The sequence below is a fragment of the Sebastes umbrosus genome, chromosome 4, assembly GCF_015220745.1.
Source record: "Sebastes umbrosus isolate fSebUmb1 chromosome 4, fSebUmb1.pri, whole genome shotgun sequence".
In the NCBI taxonomy this organism is placed as follows: Eukaryota; Metazoa; Chordata; class Actinopteri; order Perciformes; family Sebastidae; genus Sebastes; species Sebastes umbrosus.
The window spans coordinates 1,793,535-1,812,649 of record NC_051272.1 but is presented as its reverse complement, the minus strand read 5'-3'; the positions used below and the strand labels follow the sequence as shown (position 1 = coordinate 1,812,649).

The following is a 19,115-nucleotide window of genomic DNA, read 5'->3' as shown; positions in this document are numbered from 1 at the left end:
GGAAAACAAAAGTTTCTCTGCTCTTCCTCTTTCGGGCCTTGCACTTTGCTGCGGGGGCTGAGTCGTGATTGGCTGAGAGGCTCTAATGTGCTTCTCAATTCAGATAAGGCTGGGCCCTTTCTGGAGTGGCAGAAGGTGGGTCTGGCTCATTCATTATGTCAACTAGCCTATTAAATGATAGACACCAGAGACAATGAACTGCTGGCCAAAGTTTAACATGCACCAAACAGTCTTCTCCAGTAGTAAATAGTTTTCTCTTTTCTCCAGCCTCCCATTGTGCCTCATTCAAACCCCGAAGCAGTTCATTTGCAATGTGCTTTTTTTTTCTGTTTCATTCCAGAAACTTTGCTCTGCGAGGGTTTTCTGTGATCGCAAAATGTTTTAAAAACAGCTCACGTTAGTGTGAATAAATATGGGTTAGCAAAGTAATGTAATCTAATTTTAAGACGAGATGTTTTCTGCTCAAAGATGAGCGAAGTGGAAGAAGCTAATGAGAGGAAAACTTTGATTTTTCATCTAAAGAAATGTCACCTTACATTACCTTACAAGATGACTCAATTATCTTTATACATTATTTTCATTTCTTAATGAATTTGATGGTAACCTTGCTTTTTTTTTCAATTATATGCAATTGCGTAATAGGAATTGTATTAATATTTCTATATAACAGTTCAACACACTTTTACTGCTATTTTTAAATCTTTAAAATGAAAGTTATGAAATTGAACATTTTATAAAAATGAAGAAAGAAAATGTTTCTGTGGATGCATCACATAATACTCAGACTGACAATGTTTCTTTAACAATTACTGTATATTGAAAAAAACATTTTATATTTGAGTATTAAAGACAACCTTCCTTGTTCAATTTTGGTAATAAACTAGTTTATTTGCCAGTAAAGACATTTATTTTACACTTAGAGAAGGTTTATGTCCTGGTAGGATTCGTTTTTTTAATTTATTTATTATATTATTATTTAGTATTTCAAAATGATAGGAAAATCATGTTAAAATTACAAGAATGAACCGTTTATTAAAATGTGTTTTAACAAAAAAAAATCTGTATAAATGAAATGCATTAAATATCGGTCTTTTCAACAGCTTTTGCTGCTAATTTGAAAGTATTCTTTATTGATGAAAGTAGCAGGACTCTGTAATTTTACAAAAGAATACTTTTGTTATGCCGATATATTTCTTTCAAATACGTAAAAATAAAATACTGTTATTAATTTATTTAAAATTGTATAATTGCAAGAAAATATATCCCTAAAAATTTCTGTCATTTTACAAAACTCAACCACTACTTTACATACATAAACTGAAAAAAACACAGGTATTGACTATCCTATATGAGAAAGTTAAAAACTGCATTTCAGAGATTTTAGACTCTTTATTACTATATTAGCATAAATTTAAAGGTTTGATTGTTAAATAAGTGCATTTCATAAGTCATAAAAACTGTAAAACCACAGAGTTAACATTTTAAATAGTTATTAACTGTGTTTTCCGCTTCCTTACATCTAGGTCAGACATCAGACTCAACCACTTAAATATTTATCTCATGCCAGTCGTCGGTGTCGGGGGGGGGGGGGGGGATTCGCTGCATGTTGCAACTGTAAAATAAAAACGGTCACACAGACGGACAGACGGACGGACACACATGCATGTAGTGATGTTTTGGTACAAACACGTCCAATGAGAGGCTTGTGTAACCTTTCACACTGCAACTAATGATCCTCAGCATCATAATAGAAAGTCCAACAAGAGGGGCGACAGACCCGGAGTTTAGGCACAGTAAACAGGCATATCCACACTGGTCGGGGGGGTGTGAGGGGGGTTGCAGGGAGCTCCAGTCTGCGCGTGTAGATACCTCATGCTGAGCATGGAAATTGGCCCAGACAGCTCGGCCTATTGTGCGACGGCCAGGGAGCCAAAGGTTGCTTGTAATCAAATTTGAGGTTTTATTCCTCAGACTGGTGGAGAAGGCATAGCGCTCTGTCACATGATGAGTGTTAGCAAGTCTGTGCGCTATCTACTTTTGTGTGTGGCGAGTGTGTGTTAACATGCTCCACATGGAGACCAGTGGCTGTGATAGTACCCCCCCGAGGCTTTTTGTTTGGTGGAGAGTCATTAGTTTATATGACAGAGAGGAAACCCCAGACTGCTCTCTGGGCTTTAACTGTATTTATTTACACTTTGATTGTGGTCAAATTATGTTTTATGAGGATATTTGTTCAGTTTACACACTTTCTTTCCACTTGAATTAACCTTTCAGCAACGAATAAGAATGTGTGGCGATTTTAAAAGTTGGTACGAGCATCTTAAAGCTAACAACGCTCCTGATTTGCTCCTGTTAGAATCATATATTTCTCTGCGTTCATAGGTAGAACCGATCTCACGCGACTTCTGTGCACATTGTAAAAAAGGCGCTGCTAAGAGCGTATCATCATTAAGATTCACCACTTCGTAATTAGCCGGATTCCAATAGAGCTCTCCGGGAGCGGGAGGTATAATTAGGCTATTCTTAAACAGGAGGTCTTGGAAACACCCTGAAGCAAGTTCATGTGAATTTATTTGATGTCCATCTCTTTTTTAGAAATGGAGGGAAAAAAAATAGGGGTCCCTTCATTCAGCATCCCCACAATGGCCCCTGTTGAAAGCTAGCACTCTGCAGACCGGCTGAGATCCCCTTTTCTCTCTCTTTTTTAACCCCACTAAAGCTCTTAAAAAGATACCGGCCCATTGCACACGCAATTGATATTCCACCACTCGAACTTAATATCGTGAATGGAGGGCCAAGCTCTATGAATCAGGAAGACAATGCGCTTAGCTTAGCAGCAAACTGGCACTTTGTGTGCGGTGTCTGTGCCTCAGAGGAGGAAGTTTCTAATGTGAGCCTCACAATTGTGTGTCTATAGAGTTCTAATGAGCTTCTGTGTGCCGAGTGAATGGCTATCGGGCCATTCACCGTGAGGGCCCAATGAGCCAGCTCACTGCACACATTCACAATAGGATCCAGGGGGTGGGGGGTGAATGGGAGTGGCTGTGTTGAGCAACTGCACTGCGTGGACAGTCTATAAAAGATCAACATACGTATAATAACCATGCTTCCATTAAGAGTATGACCATATTAAGCCGGTTACATTTAAAACACGTCTTTGTGGCTCCGTTTCAGCTCTCTGTGTTCATGTTAATCTGCTGTTTTTACTCATTCATTTCCATGACTCCATCCAAAGTGGATAGATGTTAAAATGCCAGCTTGTTCTTTTTAGTGTGTGCGGAGAAAATGGAGCTTTTGCAGAGCGATGACGTCAGCCTGCCCACTCACACACGGGGGTTGTGTGGTAGTAAAGTTAAGAAAAACTAAAAAAAAGTACGTCAGCATACGGCCTTTAGAGCAGGTTCAATTCAAGCTCGTTAGTGATGTGATATCTTGTTTATTTTTTATTAATTTATCTGTTAGGAACGATGCTCATTGACCAACAGAAACAAAAAAAGAAAACACCCATTGTCCCTAACCTCAATTTATGTTTGAAATTGAAAGAATTGATCGATTGAAAGATGATTATTTTAAGAATGAATTGACTGGTTGTAGCTAAACACTGTGACCTTTTACTGAAAAAGCTGCACAAAGATAATTGCTCCTCTGTTATTTGGAAACTGCTTGCAAGCAAAGTTAATACACAAATACACAGAACCATATATGAAAAGATCACAAGATTCAAGACTCAAGAGGTTTATTGTCACGCCGGTTATACAAGTACAATCGTGTGAAATACTTTTTGTTGGGAAGCTCCGTTAAAAAGAATAAGTTATATTACAATAATAAAAGGAAATACTTTGTACAAGGGCATATTAAGAACATATATATATATATATATATATATATATATAGTATAAGAGGCGGTGAGATAAATATAGGAGCAGAGTTGGGTACTATAAAAATATTGCATTTTTATTTTTATTTATTTTTATTTATTTTTTTATATTACACATTGTATTGATTGAAGTGTTGCATGTTTATTGCACTTCTTGTGAGAGAGTGTCGTATGAATTATCTATTCAATTATCTATTCGAGTCTGATGGCCTGGGGGAAAAAACTGTTCCTCAGTCTGCTGGTGTGAGTCCTGGGGTCCTGTATCTTCTACAAAACAGCAATATTAAGTGAATAAAATTTCACTTTTTTTCTCTACACATTGGCACTCATCAATTCTGATATTCCTGTATTCTAGGATTATACTGCTCAATCCGTCATAAGAGATGTCATTCCCATCAGGGTAAAGATAAACCCTTTTGACAAAACCATTGTTTAACTTTAAAAGGAAGGTCCTGGAGTCTATTTCTCTTTCTCGTCTCTCACACTCTACCTTGCTCCTACAGTTACTTTGCGTTGCTCGTATCTCAGGTCATCTAGTCTTTAGCGCTGGCGTTGTGGTCCGAGGGCGACACTGTCTGTTGTACCTCAGTACTGCTGCACTCTGATGCTTTCACTGCAACTCACTGCCGTGCACACAAGATGGCACTGAGAGAATGAGAACCAACACAAAACCATCTGTAGTTCATGGCATGAATGAAATAAAAAAAAGAAAAAGAAAAAGAAAAAAGCTTTTGTTTTATATTGTTCCTGGAAATCTTATTTTTTTTTAATACTATATTTTGTTCTATTTTTCCCCACACTTGTTTTGATCTTCTAAATGCAGTTCTTTGTGTTGCTGACCATTTTGTTGTTGTAGGAATTTAAACATGTCTATGTAGAGCAGGGGTCGGCAACCGTTACGATCAAAAGAGACATTTTAGGCAGAAAAAATCTGTCTGGAGCCGAAAAACATTTGATCATTGTGATGAAGGTAACACAGTTTATAGGCTAAGTATATAGTATATAAGTCTAATGCAGTGAGGGCCAAAGAGACCACGGAGTATTAGGGCCATATTGAGGGGGAACAAATTTTAATATTACGAGAATAAAGTCATAACTTTACGAGAAAAGAAGTCGTTATATTATGAGAATAAAGTCATAACTTTCTGAGAAAAAAAGTTAAATATCACGTAACATTTCTACTTTATTATGACTTATTATGACTTTATTCTCGTAATATTATGACTTTATTCTCTAAATCTCAGATTAATTTTTTTTCCTCAATGTGGCCCTAATACTCCGTCGTACCGTCGTACCATAGACCTACAACAATTTGATAACAATTTAATTAATAAAAATGAAAATGTAAACAAAACAGTTATTAATTTCCACTAAATTGTATTATAAATCCACAGGGAGCCACTGGAGAGGAGCTAAAGAGCTGTATGTGGCCCCGGAGCCGCAGGTTGCAGACCCCTGGTGTAGAGACATCATCCATGCTCACCGTTGAATCATAATGTAGTCATGTTGTTGAATGTGGAGTCTCTACATTCTACCCTTTCTATTGAAATTGATCATAAAACACCAAAGTGGTGACAGTGAATATAACACATTATTGAGCAGACAGATCGTCAGAGCCTGCAGCTTTTAATATGATGTGTGATTGTCTGATTTTGAAAGACAGACGAGGTCAATATGATATGAAATTAAGCAACCGATGAATCCCAGGAGAGCCCTGTGGGAACAATAGAGGGACAGTTACTCTGCAGTTCATTCAGATCCTGGCACAGCTACTGCAAAGCAATCCCCATTTAGTCTATATGGCATTAGTATGTCTATACGGTGCCGTCATGGCCAAAGTGAATAAGCCTCTGGGAGCTTTGTAATGCATCACCCATCTGGATCTCTTAGAGGAAGGACTTCCACTGTTCCACCGCCCTTGACCTCAGAGGTTCAGTGTATGTGTGTGTGTGTGTGTGCACAGCAGGAGAGTAGGTGTGTGTTCGTTTATTACTTTTCATTCTTGGCTGGGCACATGCTTTAATGACTCTTATTTTCCTGATGGCACTTTAGGAAATGGCGACTTGTAGGCGATACAAAGTAATTACATTTCCTGTGTCTGTACCCAGAAGAAATCTGGTATTATTAATAATGAATGGAGGGTTGCAAGCCGTCTCACACAGCAGATGTGACTCTCTGCCACTGCAGAGCCCTTTGCCTGTCTTTGTTTTATTGATACCCGTTAGCTGCCCACTCTGGACTTATGAACAAGGGATGAGAGCTGGAGATGGATAAGAGCCTATTTGTTTATAAGCGTCCGTTTTGCATGAATCCTAATTAAAACAACATGTTATTGGCATTAGTGAGAGCTGGATCGAAGGGGAAGGATTGATATGACAAACAAGTTGGTGTTAATCTATCTGGAGTCCTTGGGAAGGAGCTGAGCCCCACACAGGATCCAGAACCGTCCCTATAATCATGTCTGCTGGCCTCCGATTCAACAGACCGGCACCAGCCAACAAAAGACTTTCCCAGCGATCCAGGGATTGGCTGGGATTTGTTGGGATCGCCTCTGAACAGGCCGGTTACGAAAAAGGCTTCGATTCGTGTCCATCTGGCAGGAAATTTATTAGCATTCAGGGGAAATGTAACTGTTTATCAGCTTTTTTTCTTTAGACAAAAAAAAAAAAGAAAAGATCACTAGCATGGCATGGCCGCTGATAAAAGGTTTCAAAATGGTAATTGGTCCCACGGATGAAGAAGATGCAAGACGCATAAACAACTATTGAAAGCACAAAGCATCTGTGCTCTATAAAAAGGCATTAACAAGGCTGAGTCACACAGACAAGCCAAGTCGTTTTCACACCACCTGCCCAAACGCCAAACTTCAGCTTTACTGGGTGACTTGACTCCATTGAAAAAAGAACGAAACTGTACGCTTATACTGGAGGACATGAGGACATCAATCTGATCAGAGGACGATTTAAGCATTTATGGCACATTGGTGAACTTAATGTGTCGGGACAGTTGGTATTTTCTCTATCGACCTCTGTGAGGACAGATAAGACAGATGGTTTGTAAAGGAGGCCGTCTACGTCAAACTGGAACAGCCATTCCTGAGCAGAGGGGGTGGGGGGGGCTGCAGCATCACTTACCTGCTGCTCATAACGCCGCCTCGACATTCAATCCCAGGCTGTTTGACAGCACCTCCATTCATTAGACTTAAGACTATCATGACGGCCATTTGACTTTGATAACGTCTGTGACCTCGTTGTAACGTCAATGTGAACCCACCGAAGAGGTTTAACTGCTTAGGGGACGCTCCACCTGTCAGGAGAACAGATGAAGCTTCTTGGATGAATGCTGGAACGTCTTCAAGACTAACAGACAGCAAATCAGCAAATCCAGATGCTTGTAGTACTTCATCATTTATATCTTAGTGGCCATGTACTGTATTATCACAAGAATAAGAAGTATGAGGGGGAAGAAATCCAAAAATATGAGTTAAGGCTTGTATTATTTATATTTTTAGCCTTTAAAGCTTCAGTAGGCAGTATATATTTGGCATCATTGGGCAAAAATCCCATAATAACCTCTCAGCATATTGTAATTCAAGTGTTCTGAGAGACTTCTGCTCCTCCTCATGGCTCTGTTTTAAGGCTTTAGAACTTCTAGCCCGTGACGGGAGACTTTGACCAATCACAGGTCATTTCATTGAGAGAGCGTTCCTATTGGCTGTGCTCCGGTCATGTGACTAGAACTTGGCGTTCCTTCATCTTACAGCTAAACCGTGCACTACAAGATGATTCTGAGAACATCTGAGGAGAGAAATAGGCATTAACGTAACAGAATATTGATTCATATTTGATCAGCGCTGCCTAGTTTCACCGTTTGGTCGGAGTTCACGAGTGATTGACAGCTGGCTCTCATAGACGGCAGCTGGACAGCAGACCTCAGATCAGCTCTTACTGCTTGTTTTCCTCCGGTCTGTGAAATCTTGCAGATGCCGTTAGGAGCACCGGAGGACACATGATTTTTTTCAGGTTACCTGTTTCATGTACTACTGTCACGATATAGCGACCGTTTTATAAAAATAACTTTATTTAATCATATTTGCTCCAATCTCGCCTACTGATGCTTTAAAACCCCAAGAAAGAACCTCACGGCTCAGCTTTGGATAGCATTACTGTCAGGGGGCTTCCTTAAAACCCGGTAATCCTGCTGCGTAAAATCCGATTGGGTACCATTGAATCATAAAGTTTTGACAATGTTGAAAAGCCAAGGTCAGACTCACAGGCCCGTAACACTCTTCCTGCTGACTCCACTGCTGCTTTCCCTTCATTAAAAACAAAACCAAGATATTTGTAAGAATTAGTGTACTTTACAGACGCTCTATATGATATTGAGAGCATTAATATAGCATCAAACAACTATTGTCTGTGTAAAGATAAAGAGGAGTAATGTCTACCTGAGCAGAGAATGAAGTCTATCTTCCTCTCTGTTTGTGATGTAATCCGAGCTTCTCTGTGCTTTGTTGACATCGCCGGGCCGGCCGTGCATGCTTTTTACGTGAAAGTGTTATTATTTATGTCCATTCTTTCCTAATAACGTCCTAATAAGTTATTGAAATGTTACTGGAAAAAAACCTGTAGTTTGGTAGGCTACTAAGAAATAGAAACTGTTATTTTAATTAGTTTTATTATTCATTATTTGGAAACTTTATTATTCATATATGTTGGATATCTGCTTACATGTAGATAACTAGTTTAGCATTTAACTGGAATTAATGAACTGAACACAGTCTTTATTTTACTTATAATTTTGTCAAATCACATAGTTGTTTGAAGGAAACCTCTAAGGAATTTAAAATGAATTTACCGACCCAGAATGATTTTTCCCATCAGGGTTTGAGGGCCACTGTAGTCATTTTCTTCTCTTGGCAACAGGCGTGGTTTCAATCAATACCAGGAGGCTGTTTTGGATTCATCAGGGAGGTTCTCATCTCAGGCCACAAGGGGGCTTCATTGTTCCTCTTTCTCTCCCTCTCTCTCTCTCTCTCTCTCTCTCTCTCTCTCTCTCTCTCTGACTCCTCGACAGGTTTCCCTCCCTCCCTCCCTCCATCCCCAACCCCTCCCCTCTCTCTCCTCTCCTCTCTCTCTCTCCTCTCCTCTCCTCCTCCTCCAGCTCTCATTCAGGCTGCTGCTGCTGTAGGAGCGTCTGTTGAGCTGGTTGAGGCAGCGGCTGCTCGCTTTGTGCATCCCTCCGTTATCCACCTGTGCCGCGGATGGTGCTGATGGAGCAGACTCTGCGTTACATGGAATAATTTGCACACTGTTACCCCCTTTTTTTCTTCTTCTTCTTCTTCTTCTTCTTCTATCCGGATTTTGCATCACTGGGCATCTAAAGTTGAGATGATGCCTCCGCTCAGCATTTGGGATTGGTAATAGCCTTCTGTGCGAGGGGTGATACATCATTCGCATGTGATCGAACAACACTGTCTCTCGGAAGTGGACACAACATGGACTAATTTTTTTTTTTTTATACATTCACCATGGGATTATTACAGCTATTTCTGGTTCTCGGCATATTTTGCGCCTCCTCAGGTAGGACACGGGCTGTCACTGTAACCGTCTCTTGTAGCAGATAAGATGAGATACAGATAATTAAATCATGTGATGTTTCTGGATGATTTGCCACCTTGTCAGAAATAATCAGTCTTGATCTTTCAGCTTGTACACAGTACAGTAACCTCCCATCTCTTCCCTCTGACACCAGCAGCGGATGTGTTTTATAGCATCACAGGTGTCCTTGCCTGCTAATAACAATGACACCTTTGTTTTTGTTGTGTGTTTGCACATTAGTTGTAGGTTTTGGGGTTGACCCTGCCCTGCGCATCAGCGTGTTTGATGAACTAACGCTTGGAGAAGGCTTTGATGGAGTTACTCAGGTCCAGGGCTTCCACAGCGAGTCTAGAGCTTTCCACTTCCAAGGTACAGTACCACACACACACACACACACACACACACACACACACACACTCCTTGTGTTTTTCTTCAGATATGGAAGATAAAATGTGTCCAGATGAAGGCGACCTGCGTGTGAAGCAAACTGCTTTTTAATGAAAAGTGATGCTGTCTTTTTAATATTTAGTTTAAACAACTTGTAAGACTAACAGGATGCGGGATCAGCTCCTCTAGTGAGATGCCTGATGGGAAAATCTCAGCTCATCTGATAACACTGTCGCCCCTTATGCTTGTATGTGATTCCTACTGTTCCATAGCACAACTGTGTAAGAGACTGTGCAGCAGCAGCATGCGATGGATTTGCAGTTTTCTTCTTAGCTCGGGGGGCCCTTAGACTGCCACCTGCCTGAACAATAGGCAATGTTAGGTCTTCATGAACAAGTGCAGGGCCGAGCAGAGTCGGGGGGGAGAGATGGATGAATGAATCACGCAAAGAATCATAGACAGATTTAGCATAATCAGATTAGGCAGGGACAAAACCCTGCGTTCATGGAGATGCATGATGGGAGTGAAGGGGCCCCTCGCTGCCCGTTGGAGATCTTCTGGAGTGTTTAAGCAGTCCGAACCAAAATATGAATGAGTACAAGAGTGAGTCAGGGGTCCGTGTTGTCAGTTGTACAGCACTGTGTGTGTGTGTGTGTGTGTGTGTGTGTGTGTGTGTACAGGCTAACTATGTTATCTATAAACGGCACTGTGCAAAATGGAGTTGTCAAAGCTGCGGTCGTGCTCGACTTTAATATGCACTGTTCAGCCGGTGTTACATCTCTGTCATTTGATGTCAGCCTCTCATTACAACCCAAATGAGACTGTTAACAGCCCCCCCACCACAGGGATGGAGATGCCTATCAGCCTGAAGTAGCAAACGGAGCATCAGTGTGGCAACAAAAACCAAAAGACACGGCATCGTTCGAGGAGGAGGAGGAGGAGGAGGAGGAGGAGGAGGAGGATCTCAACGTGGATCACACAAAGTGACAATGTTGTTTTGGGACAGAGAAACACCACAATCGTTTGTCGACATTTTTTCCTCTCCCCCTCCTCCTTCCCGATATCTTCTAATCTCCCCGCACAGCCGCTGAGACAGCAGCACTTCTGCATGGAGCAGCAACTCCAGCATCTCTGTGTGAAGGCAGGCCATTTGATGTCCTCTGTGTAGACAACACTCAGAAGTGCTCTACACAGGCAGGTAGCAAGAGGGAGAAACAAAGACAGTTCTGGAAAGAAAGAAGCTCCCACAGCTTTTGTCACGAAAAGGAGAAAACACAACTGGCACCCCTCCGTCATTATACCTCCTCTTATTACCTTTTGCTAAGTAGTACATTCCAGGCGCTGCGTTATTTATGGCAGAGCTCGCCTCCATCCTTCATTTGGGATGTCTATGTTAAGTCAACGTCGTTGGGTGAGGTGAGGGGGAGGCAGGCAGGAGAGAGAGGCGTACCGGAGAACGAGGCAGACCTGGGCCGCTGCTTGTTTGTGATCAGAAATAGACACATACTGTAGAGATGCAGAAAGACTGAGAATGAAAGGAGAGAGAAGAGAGAAAGCAGAAGCTGTCTGCCAGCTGTTTGATAGACTGTGCTGATTCCACATGTATGGATGCTTGGCTGGCTGGGACCAGCAGACAGGCCCACGGTGACATGCCGACGCTCATTAGATAGCAGGCAGAACACATCCATGGCTGTCCCCTCCGCTGCCTGCCTGCCTGCCTGCCCGAAGGGAAGGCTGTTATCTCTGGGTGCTGGGTGGAGGCAGGAAGAGGGGTAGCTGCTGCTGCTGCTGCTGCTGCTGCTGAGAGCTCAGAGATTCACAGTATAGAAATGTGTACATGTGTGTGGATAAGCAATTGCTGCTCACCATATCTCTGTATCTCTGTCTGCCACGGTGTGTTTTTTTCTGTGCCTGAGAAAGAGGAGAGCAGTGAGCAGTGGGGAGGGGGGGGGGTTGCTGTTTAGAGCACCCCTGCTGATGCTTTTGAAGGTAGCTGTCAGCGCTACATTGCGTGGCATTAAGAGAGGTGGACCTCAGGGACGGGCATAATAGAGAGGGAGAAAAGCCCCAGGGCTGTGCTCCTCTCATGTCCTGATGCCTGGTGGTGATACTCGGCCACAAAATCATCACGTCATTAGCACTTCCCCCCCGCAGTTTTTTAATATCTAGACATCTATCTGTCTCTGTATAAACAAGCACAGGGGCCACACCCAGAAGCACTCCTCCCCTCCCCCCAAACCTCCCTCCCTCTCTCTCCCCCTACAAGCGTATATGGACCAAACTCATTGGAAGTGCAAACAACACAATTGCTAGAAGCATCCTTTCAGCTGCAGAGCAACACTCCCCCTGTAATTGTATCTGTGTGTGAACCCTGTCAGAGGCATGCTCCTGCTCAGACTGTTTGAACACTGCCAGCGAGGTGTTTTCTGTGTATGTTGTGGTGATTATGTCCCCGACTGCAGCGACACTGAGGTGTAACGGGATGGAAGAGACTCATTTATAATACAGCAACACTGTGTGTGTGTGTGGAGGAGGGAGGGAGGAGGAAGACAGAGGGAACTGTGTGTGGATGTGAGTTTGTTATCCTGCATTAATGTGAGTGTAACGGATAGAAATGACAATCGTGTGTTCCCGCTGTATAGGAGGCTGCATTCTCCAGCTGCTAGTGAACTACATGAGACACCGGAGCATTGGGCTGTATAGAGAAGGATGTAATGCAACGGGTGGGGGGGCAGCTTAGTCCTGTAGAGGCCAGATTCACTCGTCTTTATCAGAAAGCAGCTTTCTGCTGGATTGTATCGAGCAGGTTCAGAGGGGTTTGCAGCAAATTCCACACTTAAAGGAAAGGACAAGTGAGCAAAATGAGAATTTACCTACAGGAATCAATAAGGTAATTAACCCACTGACAAAAGAGGTTAGTGTAACGTTCACGCTGAACTTCTACGCTCGCTCTCGATGCTGTAAGGGGCTTTGGACGAGAGCCAAACGGATAACACGGTGCATCTATGCTTCCCATGTTTAGCATATTTGTCTCACTGCAGTTCCTGTTGTATAATGCACTCTGCAAAAACTCAGCAAAACATAAAGTAATGTAGAGTATCATGTAAATAAACACAGCACAGATGGCCTGATTTATTTAAAAGATAGCACAGCAATCTAGGCCTTAAAACTATTAAAAGACTTGAAGAAGAGTGGACAGAATCATCGCAGCAAAGGCCGAGATATTCTGACTTTTATTCTCTCATATGAGACAAGATCCAAAAACAGCTGTAACCACTTCCCATGATGCAATTCACCGGTGTTGTTAGAGCCTATACCTGCCTGGAGACGCCCACGGCTCTCAGTTTCCTAGTTGCTAGTTTTTTTTAACAAAGCTTAACAGTTAAAATTTGTGTTCTCCAAACCCAAACTCAGGTTGAATGTCATTGAAAATCCATATGAACTGGCTTGAAGACTTTTAGGACTCAGTGAGGTTTTTCTGTATGATCTTGTGGTGGATCTTTAACGGACAGGTGACATTTACCTGAATGAAGTCGGATAGCCTTGCTTAGTCAACACTAGATAATCTAATCCACACTGATTTTCTATCTAAATATTAGATTATCCCTCTTCCTTTGATATATATTTTTTGCAGTGTATTCTGTTGCTTAAAAAGTTACCCAACCTTTCCAAACTGTTGACTGACACTATCCCCAACTCCCCGTGGTCAGAGTCTGCTTTGCTTGCTGCTTTCTGAGGCGAGCCTGATCCTGTGTTCCACACAGGAGCACCGGTGACCATGGAGAGAGAGATATTTCTATCCCCCCCAGGGCAGTTATACAGTTGGGTGGCTGGAAGGCTGTCATTAGCTCTGTGTATGTGTGAATGTCAGACAGGCGGTCGCTGGGGAGGCGATCTGAGAATTGGGGGAGAGAAATTGCTGTCCGAAGCAGTCCTGGAGGTGCCCTTGGCTCGCTTTAGTATTTGTTCCAGGAGAGTGGAGACACAGTGGGGGGAGATGGTCCGGCGAATGCAGATTGACTGAGCGCGGTGGATTATTCAGGAGCTCTAGGAAGCTGCTTTTGGGGGTCGGCGTATGTGTGTGTATGTGTGTGTGTGCATCCATCTTTGTGTTATGTTTCTGCATATCTTTGTGTCTCTTTCTTTGTGTTGACTCAGTGTTTGTTTGGATCTGTAGGCCAGAATGTCTGCGTTATACTGTCTGTCCCTCCACCTGTTTGTGTATGTGCATGTGTTTCCGTGTGTTGACAGTAATGAAAGGTTTGGAGTTTGCTGCCGGTGGAGAGTTTATCATTACTCTAATCCCTCTGGAGAGATATCCTCTTGCCTAAACCTCCCACACGGATCCTTCTCTGCGCTCAGGCCGGCTGATAAAATGCGTTGTTTGAAATATGCTCTGTCATTTTTCAAATAGAAAAACATTACGCAATAAGAAAATAGTACACTTTTACTTGCTTTCTCCTGTTGTGTTCCTTCCTCTGCTGATTGGATCACAGTGTTTACTCAGGCCTCTCTCGGCTCTGTGTGTTCAGTGCATCTCGTGGCTCGCTCACTCGTCCAGAGATGGCTTGTTGTTGAAGAGTTGCAAAGACGTAGGAGGTGTTATTTTGTTCTGGCAATCCACTAGAGACCAAAGAATGAAAGTCCTCATTATTCACATACAAAAGTGTCTATGATCCTCTTATCTAATTTCAGCATTACTGTTTTTAGTCCCAATTTCCTCTGGGAAATAATTAGATCAGAAGCCAAACATGCAATGAACATAAAAATATACTTTTCGCCTGCCCGTCCTTCAGAGTGTTTTGGGGGAAAAAAGGGGGAAACTCTCCCTCTTCCAGTACAAAAAACTCTGTAAATACAAGTAGAAGTGAAAGCAGTGTGTGGGAAAAGGATTGTGGCAAAGCCGGGTGTATCTGGACTCTCAAGCTGTGCTGCAGGGCACCTGTTCGAAATGCTAAATGTGTGAGCTGGCGACTGGTGCGGCGCTGCCAATATTACGTCCATGAGAATGCAGTGAGGGGATTAGAGCTGCGTGGGTACCAGGGGTCAAACTAAATAAGACCACATTAGACAGTTTAAGATTAGAAATGAAGCCGAGGGATGGAAAATCGTGGCCCGAGTGTAACCATTAAAGCACAATGTACCCAGGAGATAAGATTAGGCTGTAGCCGAAAGCTACGCTTGCTTGGGATGCTACTGAGCCCGAGGCTTTTAGAGATCTCTAGTCAGCTGATAAAACTCGGTACGTCTCAAAAACAGTTTTTCTCGCAATCAGGCGGCGGCCCTCATAGCCAGCAAACAACCAGGATAAACGACAAGAGCTGCGTTATTGTGCCGAAAAAATGTGCTGATTTGAATTTTATGTGCTAGGTCATCATTTTCAAGCTATTTTGTGTCAGTGTCTCACATCAGAGGGGTAGTTAGGAGCAGGTGGCTGCCCCATCCAGGCGCCTGCCAATAGATAATCGACCAAAGGCCCCCCCACAGCAGGGCCACATTGATTTGGCAGCAGGGAGAGCTGGCCCTCTCATCACAGCTCATCTCTTTCATGTATGTTTTTTAGGAATGCAGAGACGTTAGCTGCCTCAATCTTCGTTTGAGTGCCTGTCGAGAGTGTCGAGATCATCTCTCTTTTTCATATAGCGGCAAACTCTACACAGACCAATCTCATCACTCCGTCTAAATGAGAAGATGTCTACGCCCTCCAATCCCCCAAAGTCCCATTTGTGAAGCAACCCCCATTCCCTTCTAAGTATTAAGACTGGTGATGAGAGTCATCCACTCATAGATCAAAGGCTCATGGCCGCCAAGCTGGGAGCAGCCCAGTGGCGGTAGAGCGGTAGAGGTTCCTCGCTCCTCACCATCCCCCCCCCAACCCCCAGCATCATCAACCTCCACCACCTCGGCGTGGACCCCGCCCTGACACCTGCTCCCACTGCGCTAATTCCACTCATGATTGAGACGTCTGTGTGCTCTCTGTTCAACATATGGCAGTAGACTGACCAGCACATATACATGTCAGCGTAGACGTACAGACTTGAGCTTTGCTTTACAAGTGGAAAAGGACTAACTACAGAGCATTTCTCTATTTATAAATGGTAAATTGATAGTTAATTAAATTTTACTGTTAAACAATAGAATGATAATTAATAATGTTTACTAGGGATGCAGCGATAACGGTATCGGGTATCGGGTACGATACTGTGCTCATGTACTCGTACTCGCAAAACAGCTCCGATACCACTTTACGGCAGCGTGACGTTAACCTCTCGTCACCATCTTTCGGGTGCTCACGCTCCACCTCCCCGACGGTGCGGGTGAGGCGGGTCGGTGGTGCGCCCGACCCCGCTGGGCCAGGATCCCACCTCAGCCGGCGCGCGCCGGCCTTCACTTTCATTGCACCACGAGGTTTTGCTTGCACCCTCTGACTCGCACGTGCGTTACACTCCTTGGTCCGTGTTTCAAGACGGGTCCGGTGGGTTGCAGAAATCGCTGCAGACCCCTGACGCCTTTTACGTGGGCCGCAGCATGACACGGTTAGGGCGCACTGAGGACTGACGGGGCTTCCTGCTCCCGGTGCGGCGAGGTCCGGGCGAGGAGCGCTGTTAAAAATCAATTATTAACCATCAACAAAGTGTTACAAATATCTATGTAATGTTTATATATGTTTTACAAATTTATAAATGTCTTTATAGTTTACAAATAATATCTTAATCATGAACAAATACTTATATATATATATATATATATATAAGTATATAAAATGTTGTAATATGTGCAACAATAAACTGTTGGAATAACAAATAATAACAAAACTAATAATTAGTAAGGCTCCCAGTCGATTCAAATATTTAATTACTATTTATCGCATGATTGTCCATAGTTAATCACGATTAATCGTAAATTAATTGCACAGTTTTTATCTGTTCAAAATGTACCTTAAAGGGAGATTTGTCAAGTATTTATTACTCTTATCAACATGGGAGTGGACAAATATGCTTGCTTTACGCAAATGTATGTAATTAGTAAACATTATTAATCATCATTTTATTGTCTGTTAACAGTAAAATAACTATTAACTAAGTTTAATTAACTATCAGTTTATTATTAATGATGGTTACCAAAAAGCTACTCAAATAAAAAAACTCAGCAATTTGGATCAAAACAAAAAAATAATATCCTATAATTTGTGAGATTATTGTCGACAGTGGTCATTTGGTTATTAAGTGGGATCTGTGGATGGCAGCAGATTATGGCGAGGCAGAACTCCTGTTGCAGTCATTGGACCATCTGTCCCACCTCATCCAATGACACTGCAATGATACTCCGCTGGCAATGCAAAATGCATGAAACTGTGCCCCCCGTGCATCTCCTCTGCATCTCCTCTGCTGAGCCTCAAACCTACAGAGCTTTTCTGTTTAGAGAGAAAAGACTCAGAATATGTTCCTGATGGGCTTCAAACCCTCCATCAGGAAAGAGGCTAACGCTAGCACGGCAAGCCCACAGTGAACGTACAAGAAGAAAGCATTGTAGATCCTATATACCCGATGAGTACACAGTGAGTGCCCGTCCTCATCATGACATTGCTCGCTGTTTCACATTGCATTGTGTTAATTGGTTGCTTACCCACCAGCTGGAAGTAATGTTAATACACTGAGGAGAAGCCGCCACGCTAGCTTCCTGGAGCGCTTAAGTGTGCCGGGGCATCTTGCATGCATCCCGTAGCTGGAAGTGAACTCTTTTGATGTGATTGCTTCTGAGAAACGTCATCATTTATTGATGCTTCCATTAAAGTAGCATAGACGTCTGTGTAGAGTCGGAGAGGAGGAGGAAGGGGGCACGCTGGTGCAAACAGGAGCTACACAGAAAACGCCCTGCCCGTCCACATCGGCATCATTAGCCTTTCACTTCTTCACGTCTCTAGTCCTGCACCAAGCCACGGAGAACGCGTTTGATCCATTGATACAGTCTTTGGGATAGCTGCTATGTTTGGTAGCATTAAGTTGTGTACTTCAAGTTTAGCTTGAGCTGAATGACCTGACCCGTTCTTGAAACCACTTAAGCTCCACAGTGGCTCACTAGTTTCCTGATGCCTTCATTTGACAAACATCTTCATCATTATTTGAAGAAGTTTTGAGGTTACATTAACCTTTTATCAAAACAGGTTTCACATCAAAATGGTCAGCCGACTTGCAAAACGGAGTCATATGTTTGTAGCAGCTTTATTGGACAAAATGTTTGTGTGTGTTTAGAGAGTTTCGTCTTGATTTGTCATTTATGAATTCAAATTCGTCAAGAGTTTATATGAATACATCAAATATTTATGGCCTGTGAAATCCCAACCGAATGGTTCTGTACAGCAGATTTTCCTGTTTCTTGTATCCCTAAAATGTCAGTTCCATCTCCATCAGGAAGTGGCTCTTAATTGTATGAATAATAGAAATCATAGTAAAACATAAAAGCGATGAAAGGCCATATATACCTGTCCACATGTCGACGGTCATGGCAGCATCTTGCACGATAGCTCGCTGCCATCAAGTGTGCGAGTGTCTGTGTGTGTGAATGAGAGGCAAATTGTAAAAACGCTTTTGGATAAAAGCGCTATATAAATGCAGCTGTTTACCATTCATCCATTTACATAATGTGTGATATTTCTGTATTCATTCTAGGGTCTGCCAGGGAAGTGATGGCTCCTGTTGAAGTCTCAGAGCAAATGGTCCAGAAGCTGAGAGGCAAGAATGAATTTACGGTGCTGGCGACCCTCAAACAAGATCACCTCAACTCTGGGGTCATCCTCTCCGTTCACCACTCTGAGCACAGGTAGGACCAGCTCACATTTCACATTACAATATGATATATAATACACAGAAAAAGAAATGGTAGCCCATGCCATTCATTCAAAATATAATCACTTTTTTTTTTTATGGATGCACGTTATATATCAGGCCTGATAAATTATCGTCCAATAATGGGAAAATTATGTTTTGATGTATTATCCTGATAATGAAATTATAGCCAATCAATTATCGGCTGATAATATGAAGCCAAATTTCTTTCATTGAGTATCTACACACTCCGATACAGTAGGTGGAGGTATGCACCTTTAAAGTTGGTTTGCAATTGGATGTTGTGACCTCCTCGGACGGAAAGGGTGAAGCACATAAAATAGTCAGCAGGATAGATGGTAAAGTTCTGAGTAGCCCTGCACTAAAATAATAAACTTCTCCCCCATATATTTACCGTAGACTGAT

General features: G+C 42.6%; 1 protein-coding gene across 1 annotated transcript in view; it reads left to right on the top strand.

The window, feature by feature from the left end:
• The first annotated feature begins 9,035 nt into the window (after window positions 1–9,035).
• Window positions 9,036–19,115, top strand: part of nell2a (neural EGFL like 2a) — a 98,197-nt gene continuing 88,117 nt past the window's right edge. Inside the window, exons 1-3 of the mRNA XM_037767356.1 lie at window positions 9,036–9,459; window positions 9,718–9,846; window positions 18,534–18,684. Coding sequence (XP_037623284.1) covers window positions 9,408–9,459; window positions 9,718–9,846; window positions 18,534–18,684 — 332 coding nt within the window. The 5' untranslated portion in view covers window positions 9,036–9,407. The remainder of the gene's footprint in view (window positions 9,460–9,717; window positions 9,847–18,533; window positions 18,685–19,115) is intronic.